General features: G+C 41.9%; 1 protein-coding gene across 1 annotated transcript in view; it reads left to right on the top strand.

Moving 5' to 3' along the window:
- The window catches only part of LOC142383056 (uncharacterized), a 30,387-nt gene extending 10,850 nt beyond the window's left edge, over positions 1-19,537 (top strand). Inside the window, exons 4-14 of the mRNA XM_075469171.1 lie at positions 143-1,267; positions 1,310-4,789; positions 5,006-5,968; positions 7,304-11,750; positions 11,849-11,962; positions 12,101-12,214; positions 14,331-14,489; positions 14,786-14,868; positions 17,018-17,162; positions 17,337-17,519; positions 17,632-19,537. Coding sequence (XP_075325286.1) covers positions 143-1,267; positions 1,310-4,789; positions 5,006-5,968; positions 7,304-11,750; positions 11,849-11,962; positions 12,101-12,214; positions 14,331-14,489; positions 14,786-14,868; positions 17,018-17,162; positions 17,337-17,519; positions 17,632-17,789 — 10,971 coding nt within the window. The 3' untranslated portion in view covers positions 17,790-19,537. The remainder of the gene's footprint in view (positions 1-142; positions 1,268-1,309; positions 4,790-5,005; positions 5,969-7,303; positions 11,751-11,848; positions 11,963-12,100; positions 12,215-14,330; positions 14,490-14,785; positions 14,869-17,017; positions 17,163-17,336; positions 17,520-17,631) is intronic.
- Positions 19,538-21,940: the final 2,403 nt, after the last annotated feature.

Genomic DNA, 21,940 nt, shown 5'->3' with positions numbered 1-21,940 from the left:
TGTCTCCTCAACACTGATTCCATCATCATCATCAGTCACATCATCAGCGGAAAATGAAACAAATGTGACTTCAGAGTCAGCAGTTTCTACACATTCATCGCTCTCCAGTACAGAGAAACCAACATCAGTGTCACCGCAACAGACTGTTACAACTTCCTCAGATGAACACTCGGTCACACCAGAGGAAAGTTCAACTTCATCAACAACAGATGAGGACGGCTCAGGAGAACCTACAAGTGAGATGGTCAGTAAGCACACCACACGTCCTACAGGTTCCTCATTGTTCAGCACAGAGACACCAACAGCACTGCCAGTTAAGGACCATGAAAGTGTTCACACAGATCAGACGATGATGTCCTCAGTTTCTATTGTTACGGATAAGACAGAGAAATCTTCAGTCAGTACTCCACTAGATGTAGAGGGTTCAGGTGAACGAACCCCAGATATGTTCCACTCAACATCATCTGTTACAGTTCCATCTTCATCTCTGTACAGCTCAGCCACAGAAACAGTTTCTCCTGAAACATCAACAGTCCTCATCAGCACAGAAGCAGAGACTTCAGGACTCCACACTTCTGATTTAATTAGTGAATCATTCATTACGGCTACTACTGTCTCCTCAACACTGATTCCATCATCATCATCAGTCACATCATCAGCGGAAAATGAAACAAATGTGACTTCAGAGTCAGCAGTTTCTACACATTCATCGCCCTCCAGTACAGAGAAACCAACATCAGTGTCACCTGAAACGCAACAGACTGTTACAACTTCCTCAGATGAACACTCGGTCACACCAGAGGAAAGTTCAACTTCATCAACAACAGATGAGGACAGCTCAGGAGAACCTACAAGTGAGATGGTCAGTAAGCACACCACACATCCTACAGGTTCCTCATTGTTCAGCACAGAGACACCAACAGCACTGCCAGTTAAGGACCATGAAAGTGTTCACACAGATCAGACGATGATGTCCTCAGTTTCTATTGTTACGGATAAGACAGAGAAATCTTCAGTCAATACTCCACTAGATGTAGAGGGTTCAGGTGAACGAACCCCAGATATGTTCCACTCAACATCATCTGTTACAGTTCCATCTTCATCTCTGTACAGCTCAGCCACAGAAACAGTTTCTCCTGAAACATCAACAGTCCTCATCAGCACAGAAGCAGAGACTTCAGGACTCCACACTTCTGATTTAATTAGTGAATCATTCATTACGGCTACTACTGTCTCCTCAACACTGATTCCATCATCATCATCATCAGTCACATCATCAGCGCAAAATGAAACAAATGTGACTTCAGAGTCAGCAGTTTCTACACATTCATCGCCCTCCAGTACAGAGAAACCAACATCAGTGTCACCTGAAACGCAACAGACTGTTACAACTTCCTCAGCTGAACACTCGGTCACACCAGAGGAAAGTTCAACTTCATCAACAACAGATGAGGACGGCTCAGGAGAACCTACAAGTGAGATGGTCAGTAAGCACACCACACGTCCTACAGGTTCCTCATTGTTCAGCACAGAGACACCAACAGCACTGCCAGTTAAGGACCATGAAAGTGTTCACACAGATCAGACGATGATGTCCTCAGCTTCTATTGTTACTGATAAGACAGAGAAATCTTCAGTCAGTACTCCACTAGATGTAGAGGGTTCAGGTGAACGAACCCCAGATATGTTCCACTCAACATCATCTGTTACAGTTCCATCTTCATCTCTGTACAGCTCAGCCACAGAAACAGTTTCTCCTGAAACATCAACAGTCCTCATCAGCACAGAAGCAGAGACTTCAGGACTCCACACTTCTGATTTAATCAGTGAATCATTCATTACGGCTACTACTGTCTCCTCAACACTGATTCCATCATCATCATCAGTCACATCATCAGCGCAAAATGAAACAAATGTGACTTCAGAGTCAGCAGTTTCTACACATTCATCGCTCTCCAGTACAGAGAAACCAACATCAGTGTCACCGCAACAGACTGTTACAACTTCCTCAGCTGAACACTCGGTCACACCAGAGGAAAGTTCAACTTCATCAACAACAGATGAGGACAGCTCAGGAGAACCTACAAGTGAGAGTGTCAGTAAGCACACCACACGTCCTACAGGTTCCTCATTGTTCAGCACAGAGACACCAACAGCACTGCCAGTTAAGGGCCATGAAAGTGTTCACACAGATCAGACGATGATGTCCTCAGTTTCTCCTCTTACTGATAAGACAGAGAAATCTTCAGTCAATACTCCACTAGATGTAGAGGGTTCAGGTGAACGAACCCCAGATATGTTCCACTCAACATCATCTGTTACAGTTCCATCTTCATCTCTGTACAGCTCAGCCGCAGAAACAGTTTCTCCTGAAACATCAACAGTCCTCATCAGCACAGAAGCAGAGACTTCAGGACTCCACACTTCTGATTTAATTAGTGAATCATTCATTACGGCTACTACTGTCTCCTCAACACTGATTCCATCATCATCATCAGTCACATCATCAGCGCAAAATGAAACAAATGTGACTTCAGAGTCAGCAGTTTCTACACATTCATCGCCCTCCAGTACAGAGAAACCAACATCAGTGTCACCTGAAACGCAACAGACTGTTACAACTTCCTCAGATGAACACTCGGTCACACCAGAGGAAAGTTCAACTTCATCAACAACAGATGAGGACGGCTCAGGAGAACCTACAAGTGAGATGGTCAGTAAGCACACCACACGTCCTACAGGTTCCTCATTGTTCAGCACAGAGACACCAACAGCACTGCCAGTTAAGGACCATGAAAGTGTTCACACAGATCAGACGATGATGTCCTCAGTTTCTATTGTTACGGATAAGACAGAGAAATCTTCAGTCAGTACTCCACTAGATGTAGAGGGTTCAGGTGAACGAACCCCAGATATGTTCCACTCAACATCATCTGTTACAGTTCCATCTTCATCTCTGTACAGCTCAGCCACAGAAACAGTTTCTCCTGAAACATCAACAGTCCTCATCAGCACAGAAGCAGAGACTTCAGGACTCCACACTTCTGATTTAATTAGTGAATCATTCATTACGGCTACTACTGTCTCCTCAACACTGATTCCATCATCATCATCAGTCACATCATCAGCGGAAAATGAAACAAATGTGACTTCAGAGTCAGCAGTTTCTACACATTCATCGCTCTCCAGTACAGAGAAACCAACATCAGTGTCACCGCAACAGACTGTTACAACTTCCTCAGATGAACACTCGGTCACACCAGAGGAAAGTTCAACTTCATCAACAACAGATGAGGACGGCTCAGGAGAACCTACAAGTGAGAGTGTCAGTAAGCACACCACACGTCCTACAGGTTCCTCATTGTTCAGCACAGAGACACCAACAGCACTGCCAGTTAAGGGCCATGAAAGTGTTCACACAGATCAGACGATGATGTCTTCAGTTTCTCCTCTTACTGATAAGACAGAGAAATCTTCAGTCAGTACTCCACTAGATGTAGAGGGTTCAGGTGAACGAACCCCAGATATGTTCCACTCAACATCATCTGTTACAGTTCCATCTTCATCTCTGTACAGCTCAGCCACAGAAACAGTTTCTCCTGAAACATCAACAGTCCTCATCAGCACAGAAGCAGAGACTTCAGGACTCCACACTTCTGATTTAATTAGTGAATCATTCATTACGGCTACTACTGTCTCCTCAACACTGATTCCATCATCATCATCAGTCACATCATCAGCGCAAAATGAAACAAATGTGACTTCAGAGTCAGCAGTTTCTACACATTCATCGCTCTCCAGTACAGAGAAACCAACATCAGTGTCACCTGAAACGCAACAGACTGTTACAACTTCCTCAGCTGAACACTCGGTCACACCAGAGGAAAGTTCAACTTCATCAACAACAGATGAGGACAGCTCAGGAGAACCTACAAGTGAGATGGTCAGTAAGCACACCACACGTCCTACAGGTTCCTCATTGTTCAGCACAGAGACACCAACAGCACTGCCAGTTAAGGACCATGAAAGTGTTCACACAGATCAGACGATGATGTCCTCAGTTTCTATTGTTACTGATAAGACAGAGAAATCTTCAGTCAATACTCCACTAGATGTAGAGGGTTCAGGTACCCAAACCCCAGATATGTTCCACTCAACATCATCTGTTACAGTTCCATCTTCATCTCTGTACAGCTCAGCCACAGAAACAGTTTCTCCTGAAACATCAACAGTCCTCATCAGCACAGAAGCAGAGACTTCAGGACTCCACACTTCTGATTTAATTAGTGAATCATTCATTACGGCTACTACTGTCTCCTCAACACTGATTCCATCATCATCATCAGTCACATCATCAGCGCAAAATGAAACAAATGTGACTTCAGAGTCAGCAGTTTCTACACATTCATCGCTCTCCAGTACAGAGAAACCAACATCAGTGTCACCTGAAACGCAACAGACTGTTACAACTTCCTCAGATGAACACTCGGTCACACCAGAGGAAAGCTCAACTTCATCAACAACAGATGAGGACAGCTCAGGAGAACCTACAAGTGAGAGTGTCAGTAAGCACACCACACGTCCTATAGGTTCCTCATTGTTCAGCACAGAGACACCAACAGCACTGCCAGTTAAGGGCCATGAAAGTGTTCACACAGATCAGACGATGATGTCCTCAGTTTCTATTGTTACGGATAAGACAGAGAAATCTTCAGTCAATACTCCACTAGATGTAGAGGGTTCAGGTGAACGAACCCCAGATATGTTCCACTCAACATCATCTGTTACAGTTCCATCTTCATCTCTGTACAGCTCAGCCACAGAAACAGTTTCTCCTGAAACATCAACAGTCCTCATCAGCACAGAAGCAGAGACTTCAGGACTCCACACTTCTGATTTAATCAGTGAATCATTCATTACGGCTACTACTGTCTCCTCAACACTGATTCCATCATCATCATCAGTCACATCATCAGCGCAAAATGAAACAAATGTGACTTCAAAGTCAGCAGTTTCTACACATTCATCGCTCTCCAGTACAGAGAAACCAACATCAGTGTCACCTGAAACGCAACAGACTGTTACAACTTCCTCAGATGAACACTCGGTCACACCAGAGGAAAGTTCAACTTCATCAACAACAGATGAGGACAGCTCAGGAGAACCTACAAGTGAGATGGTCAGTAAGCACACCACACGTCCTACAGGTTCCTCATTGTTCAGCACAGAGACACCAACAGCACTGCCAGTTAAGGACCATGAAAGTGTTCACACAGATCAGACGATGATGTCCTCAGTTTCTATTGTTACGGATAAGACAGAGAAATCTTCAGTCAGTACTCCACTAGATGTAGAGGGTTCAGGTGAACGAACCCCAGATATGTTCCACTCAACATCATCTGTTACAGTTCCATCTTCATCTCTGTACAGCTCAGCCACAGAAACAGTTTCTCCTGAAACATCAACAGTCCTCATCAGCACAGAAGCAGAGACTTCAGGACTCCACACTTCTGATTTAATTAGTGAATCATTCATTACGGCTACTACTGTCTCCTCAACACTGATTCCATCATCATCATCAGTCACATCATCAGCGCAAAATGAAACAAATGTGACTTCAAAGTCAGCAGTTTCTACACATTCATCGCTCTCCAGTACAGAGAAACCAACATCAGTGTCACCTGAAACGCAACAGACTGTTACAACTTCCTCAGATGAACACTCGGTCACACCAGAGGAAAGTTCAACTTCATCAACAACAGATGAGGACAGCTCAGGAGAACCTACAAGTGAGATGGTCAGTAAGCACACCACACGTCCTACAGGTTCCTCATTGTTCAGCACAGAGACACCAACAGCACTGCCAGTTAAGGACCATGAAAGTGTTCACACAGATCAGACGATGATGTCCTCAGCTTCTATTGTTACTGATAAGACAGAGAAATCTTCAGTCAATACTCCACTAGATGTAGAGGGTTCAGGTGAACGAACCCCAGATATGTTCCACTCAACATCATCTGTTACAGTTCCATCTTCATCTCTGTACAGCTCAGCCACAGAAACAGTTTCTCCTGAAACATCAACAGTCCTCATCAGCACAGAAGCAGAGACTTCAGGACTCCACACTTCTGATTTAATTAGTGAATCATTCATTACGGCTACTACTGTCTCCTCAACACTGATTCCATCATCATCATCAGTCACATCATCAGCGCAAAATGAAACAAATGTGACTTCAGAGTCAGCAGTTTCTACACATTCATCGCTCTCCAGTACAGAGAAACCAACATCAGTGTCACCTGAAACGCAACAGACTGTTACTGCAGGGAAGTCTGAGAAAGATTTAATGACATCAGAGGAAAGTTCAACTTCATCAATAACAGATGATGATAGCTCAGGAGAACCTACACAAACCCACATTATGACTTTTGTTAGCCCCATATTAACTGGAACACCCAGTAGAGATTTTGATCAGAACACGGGAACTCATTCTGAGGAATATATTCCCTTCACAGCACCTACTGACATGAGTACATTAATTTCTTCTACCTATTCTACAACCTCAGCTGATGATTTTACAGACTTTATTACCGGAACAACACCATCCACCCCTCATTACTCACTGTCAACATCTATGGTGCTACTGACAGACAACTCTGGCCATTCCACAACGCCAAGAACTACTGGTACCACACCATTGCACTCAGATATTACAATTAGGCCTAAACTACAACTTCAAAGCACAGAAAACCCACCAGATATCCCAATCATTGATGAGTCTGAGACTACACTCCTAACTGAGGATAGTTCATCTGGAGAGACAATAGAAATGACAACAGAGCAATCATCTGCACTGTCGTTGTCGCCAACTACAGACCAAGCCATAAAAGGAAGCAGCAACTCGGCTTCAATGATTGCAAGCTCACATGAAACAGCTTCAATTTCTTCAAGTTCTACAAAGTCATCCATTCCTATCATAGATGAGTCTGAGTTTATTAGTCAGACCACAGATTTTACCACAAAAGTTGATGGTGAAATATCCACGATTAGTTCCTCCATGTTCAGCACAGAAAAAACAGCAGTGACATCATCACTTGAACCTGGAACAAGTGAAAGTTCACAATCTACTGTTACATTGTCATCTTTGCACACTCAAAATGGAACAATTCTACCGGACTCTGAAGAGCACACAGCAACTCTTGAAACAGACACCAATATCACAACTGCTGACATCACTAAAAGCCAATCTCCTATTTATACGCCCATCAAGGAATCTCTTTCTTCCCCTTCCACTTTTACTCAGTCCTCCTCTGTATTCAGCACAGATAAACCTTGGATGACAACTGTTGGATATACTAGTGATACAGTTTCAAGAGTAGATGATACTACTTCTATGCACAGTACTGAAATACCCTCAACAGTTCTAACTAGCACATTGCAGGGAGAGGGCTCTGGGGACCAAACCCCTGGCCTGTTTACTCAAATATCTACTCTAACATCTTCTTTTGTCAGTATAGAAACCTCAACAGCTACACCACTGGGATGGACAGAGGAAGGAGTGGACTCTGACATCAGCACAAACTTCTCATTAGTTGAATCTTTACCTATCCTTACTAAAACAACTGTCAAACCTACAGGCACAGACTTGAAGTCATCATACACAGCTGATGTTACCACTCCCCCTGTTTCTCCCATGTTGAGTACAGATACACCAACCAAAGTTTTCATCAAAACAACAGAGAGCCCCACATCCTTTACAACTGCACCTGCCACAACGGTGACAACAACATCTTCTGAGGCTGAAACAACAAAGCATTTGCAAACTCTCTTCAGTACAGAGAAAACGGCAGCAGTGCCAGCAACTGCTTCCAGCCAAGTTCAGAGCAAAATCCCATTCCCCACAGCAACAGATGAAAGCCTGATAGTTTTGACTCAGAGCACATCACAGCCTGGTGTTGAATCATCAACCCAGCAGTCATCTGAGTTCATGACAGGAGTGTCTACAGATGCTACCCAGTTTTATTCCACTGCTGGGGTAGTGACGGCATCAGTGACTGAGTCAAGAAGTGGCGATTCTCCTGAGCTAGAGTACTCAGGAGGGGATACATCTGCATACACAGATGAAATCCCCGTGGAATCTCAAAGTGTGACCAAGCAACACATTGAGGAATTAACAACCCATGCAGCGACCACAAACAGACCATCAACAAGTCATCATACAAGTGAAACTTCTCAGCCCATGGCAACACGCAGTGTCGCTGTGTTTACCTCAAAGGAAACCTATGCTGACATGGAGAGTTCTAGCAGTTTACTTGATTTGGAGTCAAGTCCAGATGGATCTGGTGTCGGGTCCACTGAAACGACCACAAAAACCCCGGATGAATTTATTGTGGCAACCGATGAAGCTGAAACAGAGGAGACGAAAAGCATATCAGACATGGTCAGTGCTGTTACTCATCCTGCCAAAGAATTGCTGTCATCAACCCAATATCCACAAAGGACCAGCAAAGAGTCTTATGTTTCTGAGCAGAGCAGTGGGAACAACCCAGATGATTCCTCAGATGAGGATGACAGTTCAGGGTCCTCCTTCAGTGGGTCAGCTACATCTGTACCAGTCACACGTTCTTTTGTGATGTCCAGTACTTTGTTAGCTACAAAACAATTTCAGTCCACTGACAATGTTATAACACAAAAAGCTGCTGGCTCTTCAGCATCATCTCTTTACAGCCCAGAGACAACAAGAGCAAGTCCTCCTGAAGGCCACACTTCAGCTCATATGTTCCTGACACCATCTGTAGCATCTTCAACCCCTCAGCCCTCATTGTTTAAAACAGTTACTTCATCCACAAGAGTAACTGAAAAGCCAACTGAGCCAGCTTGGAGTAGTACTGTGTACACAGAGGAAGATGGTTCAATTGATGGTTCAGGAACCCATGAAAGTGCATCAAAAGGTACCACAAACAGTACAGGCTCTTCCCTTTTTAGCACAGAGAAATCTAAAACAACAGTTACAATGCAAGAGAGGGGGGCATCTGATACTCCTAAATCGACTGTAACAGCAGCTCCTTCTCTCTACAGCACAGAGAAGCCACATGCAGCAACAGCACATGCCATCCCCACTGTCCTATCTGCTACCACATCTTTATCCACAACTGATAAATCAAAGTCAAGTCCAGGTCCAACTTTGACAGAGGGACAAACATCTGTTGGACAAACCACTGCGACGTTCTCCTCAAAACCATTTGTCCCTGAAAGTGTCACATTTGGAGAAGTAGCAGGTGAAACGGAAACCTTTGTTTCAGCTGAACCCACTTCAAATGAGCATGTTTCCTCACATGAGAGTGAAATTACTCCAGTTACTGAAAGTCCCATCACTTCTGAAGCAACTGAACATCCTGGGTCGAGCACAGAGAAAGATGAAGTTTCTGTGGCTGAGCACACAACACACTCCTCCGATGCAATTTCTCCCCACACAACTGAAGCTGCAGTTAGGGATCATACCATAGTTGACCTCACCACAGTAAGCTCCAGCAGTGAACGCAAGCAAGAGGAAATCACGTCAATGTCCACTCCAATTCCTACCATTATGTATCACAACATTACAGACCAACAGGTTGAGATTGTTACTCCCAGCAGCAACCAAGCTGAGACTGAGCTCACTGAACAAACACCTACCATGGTTCTGCATGTGTCTAAACCATCAACCAGCACATCAATCATATTTACAGAAGATGGAAAAGATGAAGATAAACTGTTCTCTACATTTACAGACAATATGAGGCAAGGCAGCCCCACTCCAGAGCTCATCAAAGAAGATGATGTGATTATTACTGTAGATACTATCTCTATGGTTCCTTCTTCCTCATTTTACCCAACACGCCAGACAGAGGAAGCTGGAGGTGTCACAGCAATTACAATTAGACACAATTTAGTGGTAATGGAGGAACCAGAGGGCTCAGGGACCCTTTTTACTCTGACACCAGTGACTTCACATGCATCTTCAGAGATTGATTCTGAGTATTTACTGACCACTTCAAAATCACTACCTGTAGAAGGTGTTTCTACTAGGGAGACACCCCATGGAGAAAAGGACATCTTGTCACCACCAACAACCCCAACTACATCTGAGTCCTCTGAGGCAAGGTCTAAAGAAAACTACAGTTTAAGTACATCACATGTGACTTCCACTGCTGAGACTGAAACCAAACTGCAGGGTGATTTATCTGAGATTTCCACCTCCTCCTTCTCTGTGCCTCCTCAGACCTCATCTGTAACAATGGACTCTAGCTCTGTTGAATCCCTTTCTAGTGAAGAATATATGATCAACACAACTGAACAAGACAAATATGTTACTTCATTATTCACAACCATAACACCCACAAGTCAAAGTATAACTGATGAAACCATGAGCTCATCCATTTTCACACAGACCACTAAACCTGCCAAGCTGGCAGTGACCAGTAAACCATCTGATGATGAATCTTTAGCATCTAAAAAAACTGTTATACCTACAACCTCTTCACTGTTTAGCACTGAGGAACCAAGTAGCCTGACAGTAAAAGTCACATCGTCTCCTGGTGTTACTTGGAAGGATGGATCAGTAAGTGAACACATATCCTTTGAACCCACTTCAAATGCCATCCCAGCTTCAGCAGACCCTGAAGACATAGTCCAATTTGACACAACTCTTTCCCCAGCATTCTCATTAACAATCTCCAGGGAGTCCTTTGAACAAGCAAGGTCAGAGATCACACTAACACACCACCCCCAGACTGACCTGTCCTCTCAGGATTCATCACTGACCACAACTCACCCCATGTCTGAAAGTAATGAAACAAGTCATATTACAGTTTCAACAGCTTCGCATACGGTGGATTATTCTGTGGCTGAAGCAGGATCTGCTTTGGAAGATGATGGAATAGTCGAACAAAAAACTGAACCATCTCCAGGACCAGCTACACCAGGCTATAGTATTTATGATGACCCAGATTATCTAACCCCAGATTACGATGTAAGAGACCCTGACAACGTTCAAGTTGCTCCTCCTAACAAAGACACGTCAAAACCAATAAAGGAAACTGTGGCCATTTCTACAACACCAACCGTTTTTCAAACATCTAACATCGAGACTTTTGACCCAACATCAGAAGAAAAGACAACAAAGCCATTTGTTGTAGCTGCGGCTGTCAATGTCGTAGCAACAACACCCATCAGTACACCATCAATTTCTAGAACTGAGAGCGGTCCAGAAAGCACTAGCAGCTCAGAGAAACAAATGACCACAGCAAGCATTGTTAAGGTGGATGGTGATGAGGTGGAGACCATCACCCCTGAGCTTTTGTCAGCTGCTGTCAGCACATGGGCAGAGAGTGGATCTTCCAGCTCTGAGAGTACATCTGATAATGTATCTGGAGAACTGATGACCACAAAAATACCAAAGATGGACAGAACAGAAGAGCAACCCCTGTCCCCAGATGAAATCCAGACTGTATTCAAGGTAAATTCTACAGCAATTACCACCAGGTCACATGCAGAGTTCCCAACTACACCAGCACAAGAACAAAGCCAACCAGCACTAGCTACATCTGTAGTCACCACAGCTTCACATCTTTCTGAGGAAGACGCATCAACTACACCCCCATCCCTTATTGGAGGAGACTCACCAATAGATGGAATTGAAATGAATACCCCGCCCACTATGGGGATTGATTTTGGCTACACTGTCGTTGGAGAGACTGTTGAAATTCCTGGTATGTTTCTTCCAATAGCTTTCAATAAAATACAGCAAAATCTTTACACTCAGAATGCATTTTTGCTCAAACTAATGATTATTTTTCTCCCTATACAGGAATTAATTCTTGCACAGAGGACATCTGTCTGAATGGGGGATCTTGCTACAAGAGCGGCAGCATCTTTTCATGTAGCTGTGCTCCTGGTTATACTGGTCATCAATGTGAAATAGGTAGGATGTTCCGCCTACAATCAAATTAGGAATAAATTAATACTGAAATTACTATTGGTATTGGTACTAATCTTACCGTAGAAACTATAAGTTGTTTGGCTCATCTCCTCTCATTGACTGTGTGTTTTTCTTACAAAGACATTGACGAGTGTCAGTCAAATCCATGTCGCAATGGAGGCACATGCGTCGACAGGCTGGCTTCCTTCACGTGTGTGTGTCTCCCAAGTTACTCCGGGCAGTTCTGTGAGCGGGGTAAGTTTGTTTTTAAGCCTTTTCCTAACTTGTCCCTCAGTGTTTAAGTTTTCTTTCTAGGCTGTTGCCACCTGCTACAACAATCCATTTGAACTTTCAACACTGAGCGAAAACTGCAGACACAGTGAAGAAATGATTCTAATGTCATACCTTCTTTGATTTCATCTTTTCTTTTTGCAGTATTTAATGTTATCACTCACTCAAGTAAAAAAAAAAAAAGTCATTCAAATACTAGACACAAATAAAATAGAATCACTCTGTAAATAGCAGAGTATCGTCTTATATTTCTCCCCGGCATAAGTTGAGTCATTAACATCATCTTTATCTCATCACAACAATCACTTTATACAGTCTCCTTGAAGTATTCCCTCAGGGTTTGTTGTGTATGATAACAGTTAGAGCTATTAAAACTTCACTGAGGTCCTGCCGCTTCAGACACAGACAGCTGACACATTGTCTGCATACGCTGCTGCAGGTGTTCAGATCTCAGAGTCAAGTCAGAGGTTGCGGTTGAATAGCCAAAAAATGTCTTCTCCTAAACACTTTTCCTAGAGCTCATTGGAAAAAGTCAAGAGGTCAAGGAAAAAATGTGAATGAGAATTCATAAGGACTTGGAAAAGACAACCATGTTGCTAAGAGAATCAGACTGTATATATACCAGACCGTGGTAGACCGTGGATCTGCCATTGTGAAACTTTATTACTGTTCTACAGATGGACAGCAAATAGCGCTTAGGATACTCCAGCCTGTGGGATTTTTTCATGCAGGCTACATAAAATCAATAAGGAAGAATATATTGATTTACTAGCGAGATTGAAAATTGAAAAAAAAAGAAAACAGAAAGTAGCCACATAGGCTGAAGTATAATTGTTGCTGATGTTGACATTGTTATTGAAGCCAGGACACTCAGGAACTCACAGGAGGCATTTTCTTGGAATTTTCAAGAAAACAGCTCTTTTGCATTAAAGTTTGCTTTATCAAGGTGAAAAATATAGAGGCAGCTTACTCATTTTTACCAGGTCATGTGATTTAATAGATCAATAGATTTAAAATAATATGTAAAGAAAATAATCTGTCCTTGAAAGACTCCAGTGACTGTGCATAAATGCACATGCAGCTGCAAGAATAGTCCAGAGTATCCATTACCAAATAGCATGAGAAAGGATTTGACCAGCTCTTACCATGGTGATCACTTAGTAGTGAGTTATTTCATTCAGTTAGGAACCTTCCCAAGCAGAAATGCAACTATTCAACCATGCAAAGAGTCACTACACTCTCATCTTGGGTAATTTAAACAGAATTACATCTAAATTCCTTACCATTAGTTGGCTAACCAAACTTAATCAAGGTCAGACATACTGTGTGGAGGCAGAACTAATTCGGAACTTCCAGGGAAACATTGACTTTGGCTGATTTCACTTGACCAGTGTCTACGCCCTAAGCTTGGCCTTGATCACTCATCAGTGAATCCCACCCATATTGTGTACTTGACACAGCTGCCTTCTGAAGTTTTGCCAGTTGAAAAAAGGAGGGACAACCCAAAAAGTCTCCTTTATTTGTCTGCTAGTTGTCTGAGGCTGAAATGAGAAGGGGAGGGAGGGACAATCAGACAATACACACAGGCACTTTTTAAGTGTGACTGAAAATCTTCAGTATTTGTTGAAACAATACAGAAATCTATTTCAAAACTCACCTCTCAAATGTCAAAGTGTGACATGGATTTGACCTGTTTACATCTGACTAGTTCATGTTGCATTTAATTACTTTTAAGTGAAACTGTAAGCTGTAATCTTTATTTGTAATTGTGGTTTTTCACTTTTACTCCTGAGGTACTCTGAGAGAAACCACCTATTTTATCTTATTTGTTACACCTATAAAACTTCTTGCCACTTATCTGGCTTCCGTCTTAAATTGCCTACAACTGCAGACCTGAAGGGCCAGTGTACCCAGGTGTTAAGATTCATGTAGATCTATTAGTTTTGGTGATGTCGTGAATATTAAGGTGGAGGAAGGTTCATGGTTCATAAGACTGTTCTGTGTTTGATGTGTGTTGATCAAAATTTAAACAAAATGTTTCCAGTGTTCTCCAATCTCATCTCATTCTTTCTTCCAACAGACACAGAAACATGTGACTATGGTTGGCATAAGTTTCAAGGGCACTGCTACAAGTACTTCCCCCAGAGGAAAACTTGGGACTCTGCAGAACGAGAGTGCCGCATACAGGGGGCTCACCTCGCCAGCATCCTTTCCCACGAGGAGCAACAGTTTGTCAACCGTAAGTGAAAGGCAGCGATCGCAGATAATCAGTGAGAAGTGCAGGAACATGTGTACACACTCCTTTATGAGACTTTTTTGGCTTGATAAGACTAAAAATAAACGAGTTCTCTCATAAAAGCACAACAAAAACGAGATTTGATAATGCAGGAAAAGCATGAAAATGATTCGGGCATTAAAACATGCTGCTGCTATCTCTAACTTTTATCGTACTTTCAGAAACTGAAAAGTCCTAAAAAGGGGATATTAGAAAGCTGAAATGTAATCTGCTGTGTTTCACTCTACCCTGCATGGCAGGTCGTGGACAGGACTACCAGTGGATCGGCCTGAATGATAAGATGTTTGACAGCGACTTCCGCTGGACTGATGGAAGCCCTGTGGTAAGCTAGGCTGCTTTCTCACACATTTTTGTCCCAACAAACATGGCACGGAGGCAGTGTAAATATTTGGAAGTGATGCAGATGACAGATGCAGTGATCTAGGGAGAGCCGTTCTCCTTTGTGAGCTCTGGGGATTTTCTCATGACGTATTCTTGGTTTGCCTCATATTGCTACGCCCTGGTGAATGCTCTGCTAATAAAGCTGCTGTGGAGCATGTTGTAAGGCACTACTGAATCCTTCAGTGAGTCTGGGTCCAGCTAGTGAAAAGCAATAGCCTCAGCAATGAAAGATTTAAAAGACCAGGCGAGGGAGAAAAATGCACAGACTTCACGAATGCAGTGTTTACAAAACAGCATACAAGTGTATGTTTGATGCTGTGGTTGTAGCTGCTGAAGATTCCCTTCACTTGACAGAAAAATAGCCACTTAGAATGTGCACGGACTGATGTCCTCACTTCAAAGATGATCCCCCAGGAGCAGAGATCGAGAGGAAGGAGAGAAAACCCTGGGGGTTAAAAGATAAGCACGGGCCTCCTGTGGAGAATGATTCAAAGGTGATGAGGGTGTGAGTGACGCTGTGTGGAGGGGAGTTTGGCAGGCATGGACTGGTATGGACCCTCTTCATTTCATCCCCCACACTCATGAGAGACTCAGCCAGCAGGCTACCACCTGGGGGGAGGGCAACCAAACAGGCTGACACACAGATGGACAACACCTGTGCTCAGCTGCAGTGAGACGGAAAACTGTATAGAAGCAGCCCAGGGGGTCTAGGTGGGTGGTCATCTCTGCTGAGTCTAAATAAATAATAAGACTAATTCTAAACTCCTGTGAACTATTTACTCTTGAAAACCATAAAGGGAATGTTTTCATATTAACAGTCGGGCACTTGCTGAAATATGTTTAAATGTGTGTTTTCAGTTTGTTTGACTATTTTGAGGAGGATGCAGGCCTGCTGGGCAGTTGATGGGTCAACCATTTGTAGAGCTGAAGTGAGCAGAGCAGGAAGTCAGTGCATGTTTGTTAACCATAATGATAGAGAAACAGAGCCTTGAGGCATGATTGGAGGAGTTTGTGTGAGTGTCGGGTGGTGGTGGTGGTGGTGGTGGAGGGAGTCACAGCTTTGAAGAAGCTGTTTGAACCTCGAATGCGCTGATAGACCTCAGTTAGCATCGATTTCAGCTCGAATGCCCCACAGCTCTACAGCTGTGTGTATACTGTATGAACGTGTACAGGAATGTGTAAGGAAGTTTCCTACGTCAAAATCAAACATGAAAATTATAGCCATGCAGATTGTGTGATGAAATATTGTCACAAACTTGTGGCCGCGCATGTGCACAAAACGTGCACAGTCCTATAACATGAATACCAAACATGCCAAGATGATAAAGTCAAAACCACTGTGTGATGTGAGGCTCTGAACAACATCATGTTGACATATATGTGTTTGCATATATTTTGGGTCACTCTGGTATCGGTTGTGTAGAAAACAGTTTTGAAGCCCACTTTATAAATTTGCTAAATTTTGTGCCTTATTTAGTCCTGCAGACTCTGACAGATTTTGCCAGACTTGAGTTTTCATGAATTCCTGAGTTTCGTGTGGTCCTAGAGGGGTCCAGTTACTCCCTCTTGTGGACATTAAATAAAATCACAGTGATGGCAAACTGCTGCTCAGACAGAACCCTCTCCTTGTTTTCTGGAAGGAAATATATAGCTGTAACGATGCGTAGGTAAACACGGTTGGTGTCTAGTTGAGTTCTTAATTGAAGGAAGATGCAGACACCGGAGTTGGTTCTCATAACCTTCTGTGTGCTGCAACTTAATCAACACTACAGTCTCTTAATTAACAACCTAGTAGAGCAGAAACTCATCCCTTCCTGAGACCTCTGCAATAAAAGCTATTATCACAGAGCATACAATAAATTCAGTTACAACATTCACAATAACTTGGGTGTTGATTCTCAAATGATTTAGGCTATTCTCATACTGTAATTAACTCACAGCACTTTTGAATATGAATTCAATATCCTTTATTGCACTGTTTACTCCATCTGCATATAAATGTGGAGTTAGAATAAGATACATTTATATTCAAAGAAAGATTCTACAAAGGACACGAAGACATCACTTTTTATTCTTTGCTCTTCCTGCAGCAATATGAGAACTGGAGGCCCAACCAGCCTGACAGCTTCTTTTCTTCAGGCGAAGACTGCGTGGTGATGATATGGCATGAGGATGGCCAGTGGAACGACGTCCCTTGTAACTACCACCTCACCTTCACCTGCAAAAAGGGCACAGGTACAAGAGACAGCTTATTATGTTGATTCATTTTGAGTATGCTAATAAAATCACACTGTGTCTTCATGTTGAAATGAGATAACTATTTAACTATTGGTTTTGTAAGTGCAAAAACAAGTCTTCTGTTATTGTAAAATTTCTCATTTGACCAACGTTGTCTCCTCTGTTTCTCAGTGGCCTGTAGTCAACCCCCAGTGGTAGAGAATGCACGTACCTTTGGGAAGAAGCGTGTGAGGTATGAAATCAACTCTCTGGTGAGGTACCAGTGCCGTACAGGTTTTATTCAAAGGCACGTCCCAACCATCCGTTGTCGCGGTGATGGACGATGGGATATCCCTAAAATCACCTGCATAAACCGTAAGTACACTTAGTATTGTTCCTAAACACACTGACATAACTCTTAATTTAGTATACTGAAAAATGCTATCCTTATTTTATAGCTTAGATGTACGTTTATTTTCTCTTGCAGCATCGAGCTACCGGAGGTCTTTTATGAGAAGACATCAACACAATAGTCTCTATAGCGTCAACAACTTCAAAAAATGGCAAGATGAGTCCTTCCGTCTCCACAATCAGCGCTACCGGGGAAGGAGAGACAAAACTGAACATAAGAGGAGGAGGCCATGATTTCCATGTAACTGTGGCTCAGCTTCCCCGAGACGAGAACACACACACCTGATGCTTGTGTGGAAAGATGAGAAGGAAAAAGCACAAGAGAAAGCTCATCAAAGAAACTAAGAACATAACCCACAGTTCTTGCATTTTGGATGACGACGGAATCTTATGAAGTGCCTTTTAGATGTTGACACATGACTTTTCATATCAAGGGGGCACTGTTGTATAACAGATCCAATGTGGATTTATAAAACCTTTCAGATGGCTGCTGGAAAAGCAAGAGTACTCTTATCATATATGTCTTTTTTTCAAATGGCAGAAGTTTTTTTCTTCATCCATAGCTTATCAAATGATACACTCAACAATGTCGTCCAATGCCTTTGCACACCAACAGTGTTTAAAATGACTGCAAGTGTTCATTTATTCACATAGAGAACGTTCTTAAAATTGGCGCTTATGTTGCGTAAAGGGACTCCATTAGGTTGCGCTGCTTCAGGCTGGACTACGTGCAGTTTTTCTATGTCAGAAGATCCAACTCTGACTTCTCAAAAACACAATCGATGCTATTACGCAAAGAACTCATACTGCAGTTTACACGAGTGTCACAAACAGAACTATAAACTTAAACACAAGACAGATAATTCAGTCCAACTTAAACAACAGAGGCACAAATAATGTTTGGAAACATGGTTTCATAGTTTTATTAGTTGTTTTTCAGATTCCAGAGTAATGATTTCTCTAAATCAAGGGAAATTTCCAGAGGAAACAGTGTTCTTCTTTTTGGCGGCAGCTTTCACGGCCCAAATGACCAGCTCCCATCATCTTCTGCTCTCATTGGTTTTAAGCAATGTCAGTTTACATGTATATAGAGCGATATCTATAGAGAAAAATGTGACTGACTTTTGTATGCTACCATTTGATATGAAAGATTCCTAAGTACTTATTGACAAAGCCTTTATTTTGCAGATGAGAAATTGATGTGCTTCTGTTTCGAAAGAAAAGAAGGGAAGTGTTGCCTAATCAGCCTTTACTGGGTTTTCAGTGCATGACTTACAATCATTTGGTACAGCATGTTTACATGTAGTCAATGCTGTTCATAATCGTACACTTCTTCTCATCTGTTGCTGTTGTGTTGTATTTCATCATATCTTTTTTCTTTTGTTTTCTAACTTGTGCTTTTCTTCACCGAACTTTTCTGTTATTGTGGTCACTTCAAATCCGCCATTGAGAGAATGTATTTTGTGAAACACTCAGAAAGACTTGAACGTAACAGCTGTTTATGCAGAGACGCGTATAATTTATTTGCAAGCTGCTCTCCATCTCCTCACGTGTTTTAGACTCACAGGTAAAATATGAGGCTGTCACTTGGCCCAGCAGTGCTCTTCATTTTTTTTTATTGTATGTTCAACAGGAGACAAGCCACACTCACAAACTGTTTAGGCTGCATTGAGGATGCAGAATTACTCAGCAATATGATTGAAAAATGTCTTTTTACATCTTTAACACCATCAGTGGACCAACAAACACAGAAGGCCACATCAGCAATAATTTGTAATAATTGTGTTTTGTAACAATGACAATATTTTATACATGATGGTGGTAATGTGTTTCTGGAACCTTTTTAAGGAGAAATATTATGTTGTTGTGTCTGCCTGTGAATGTCTGAATATGTTTTAGCCTCAATGTGCACATAATATCATTTCATATTTATATAACTTTTTAAAAACCTTTTTTTTTAATTTTATTTTACAATGTGAATGTCTGGGATGTTTGTGAATTTTTTTCAGAACAGTTTTTCCTGCTTTAAATCACAAAAAAATAAATATATGAATAAATGAAAACCTCTATTGTTTATTATAGTACTTCTGTAGGTTTTTTTTAGGTTTTGCTCTCTGTGTTTGTGTAGGTTTCCTCCAGATGTTGTGATTTCATCTCCTAGTTTTCAAAGGCCTGATGAACTTTTAACGGCGTGGAGGTTTTTACTTACAATATTTGTGTGTGTGTGGGGGGGGGGGGGTTTGCTGTTGCATGCCTGAAAAGTGTCACCAGAATTAGATTGAAAACGTTGGGTTCTTGTGTGGGTATCACCAGCAGGTAGTGCCGTCAGACTAAAAACATAAACCTGAGTTTACCTTGTTTCTTTTCTAGCCAACATGTTATGAGGGGTAAACCTTATGTAAACATTTGAAACTTTTTAGAACATCATAATCATACCGACTTTTCATAGTAATTCCGTTTCTTGCACTTGAAATTCCTCTGACGAGCCCATTAGACATACTTTACAAGCCCCTTGCTAAATACACGGTGCATTCAGCGAGTGCAGAGGAGATGTGGGGGTGTGAAATGTAGCAGACTTATGGAGAAAGAGCAGAATTTGGTAGAAATTATGCTTAAAATGGAACTGCATATTTACAATCACACTGGAATTATATTTTTGGATAATAGAATATCTGAAGGTGGTTTTCTTGAATGTCAAACATGTCTAAACCATACATGTAGATGCACAAAGAAAGCAGATGAAGTTCCTTGTTGTGACATGCAGAAACATTTTGAGCATATTACCCTTCATTATTGTTCTCAGAGTGCCTCTTTACAGCAGAAGTCCAAAATCATATTGCTTCCACAGAGCACCATTATCTGGATAGTAACATCAAGTTGGTGGATGGAATCTTTGTGTATGTTAAGGTTACTGTGGTTTTTGGCTATGACTGCCCACCCTGTCATTACACCAGACTTAACCTGTGATTAAAGACTTCTCCCGGGTGCCCCAGTGAGAGTAAAACAATCTGAGGCAATCTGGCCTCGTGAAATGCAGATGTCACAGGGCCCATCAGTGGAAAAACTTAGACCCTCTGCCCAGGTCTCACTGGGATTTAACTGGGTTTCAAGGTTTATTTTGGAAAGGAAATACACCTGGGCTCTTCCTGCCTTTTTGGACTTGACAGGGACCTCAGAGTATGTCCGATACAAAGTGGGATTTCAATTTCACTCACAAGTTATGATGCTTATATCTTGTCATGCTTAACTTAATCAGGTTGATAAGCATTTAAGAAGAATAGCATTAGCATAGTCTCTGAAAGTTTGCGCCACATCTGAGTCGTTAATCACAGAGACAAACCATATGATTCAGTCAACATTACTCCTGCAGCTGGTGATTGATTTAACTGTCTGTTTAAGCAAGTCCATGGAAGAATGTGTGCAAATAGTATCGCACTTTGATAGCATGATGAAATATTTAGTTGCATTTTTTATTTGTGTTGAAATAAGTGTAAAAAATTCTTCATCTTCTGTTTCTTTCAGCCGTCTCCACTGAAAAGTTTTATCACTCCCATTCACATTCATTTTGCATTTCCCTGCTGTATTCACATAATTCTGACCCCATTCCCATGGATTTCCACAATCCTCTTAAAGACTGTGGAGTATTCCTTTTGTCTTACTAAATGGTGAGCTGCCAGTCTGACACTGAATAGAAAAGTGGCAAAAGATAAATAAATCAGAATAGAGTCTAATCCCAAAACCTCACAATGACATGCTGTCTGCTCCAGACATTTGACCCCTAAGTGCACAGCTTAAACAATAGAGTTAAAATCTCTTCTTGAGTTTCCCCACCTGCAAACAAAAACTTTGAGATTATACTGTTGAAAAGTACACTTTGATAAACTGATGTAAAAGTCGTATTCTTTATTTCAAACTGTGTTGTTGAAAAGGTACATGGTAATACGATACAAAAATACTTTCATCTCTTTCATGCACAAGTGTGTACAAAAACACATCTGAAGTAATTACCACATGTCAGTGGGCAGGGTTAGAAAAAGTTATAGGAAATAAAGTAGCAATAAGGCAAAATTTCAAATTACGTTTGGAACCAATCGTCATAAACTGTGTTATCTACTGCTCATGGCATAACTCTACAAACTCTTAATGTCAAAAACATGCTCATTGTGGTCCGCAGGCAGGCAGTCAGATCCAATCACTACAGCATGATGATCAAGGATATTACTCCTTTTAGAAATCTCAGATATCATCAATATTGATAAGGCCTTTAAAAAAGAAATTGCTTCTGAAAAATGCACCGCTCATGATAATAGGAAACCGGCCATGCCACCAGAGTGATTTTCCACTCCTCCATTTAATAGTTGTAGTTGCACTGAAATTACTATATA

This window comes from Odontesthes bonariensis, chromosome 6, assembly GCF_027942865.1.
Source record: "Odontesthes bonariensis isolate fOdoBon6 chromosome 6, fOdoBon6.hap1, whole genome shotgun sequence".
Classification (NCBI taxonomy): Eukaryota; Metazoa; Chordata; class Actinopteri; order Atheriniformes; family Atherinopsidae; genus Odontesthes; species Odontesthes bonariensis.
This window is presented reverse-complemented; position numbering and strand designations above follow the sequence as displayed.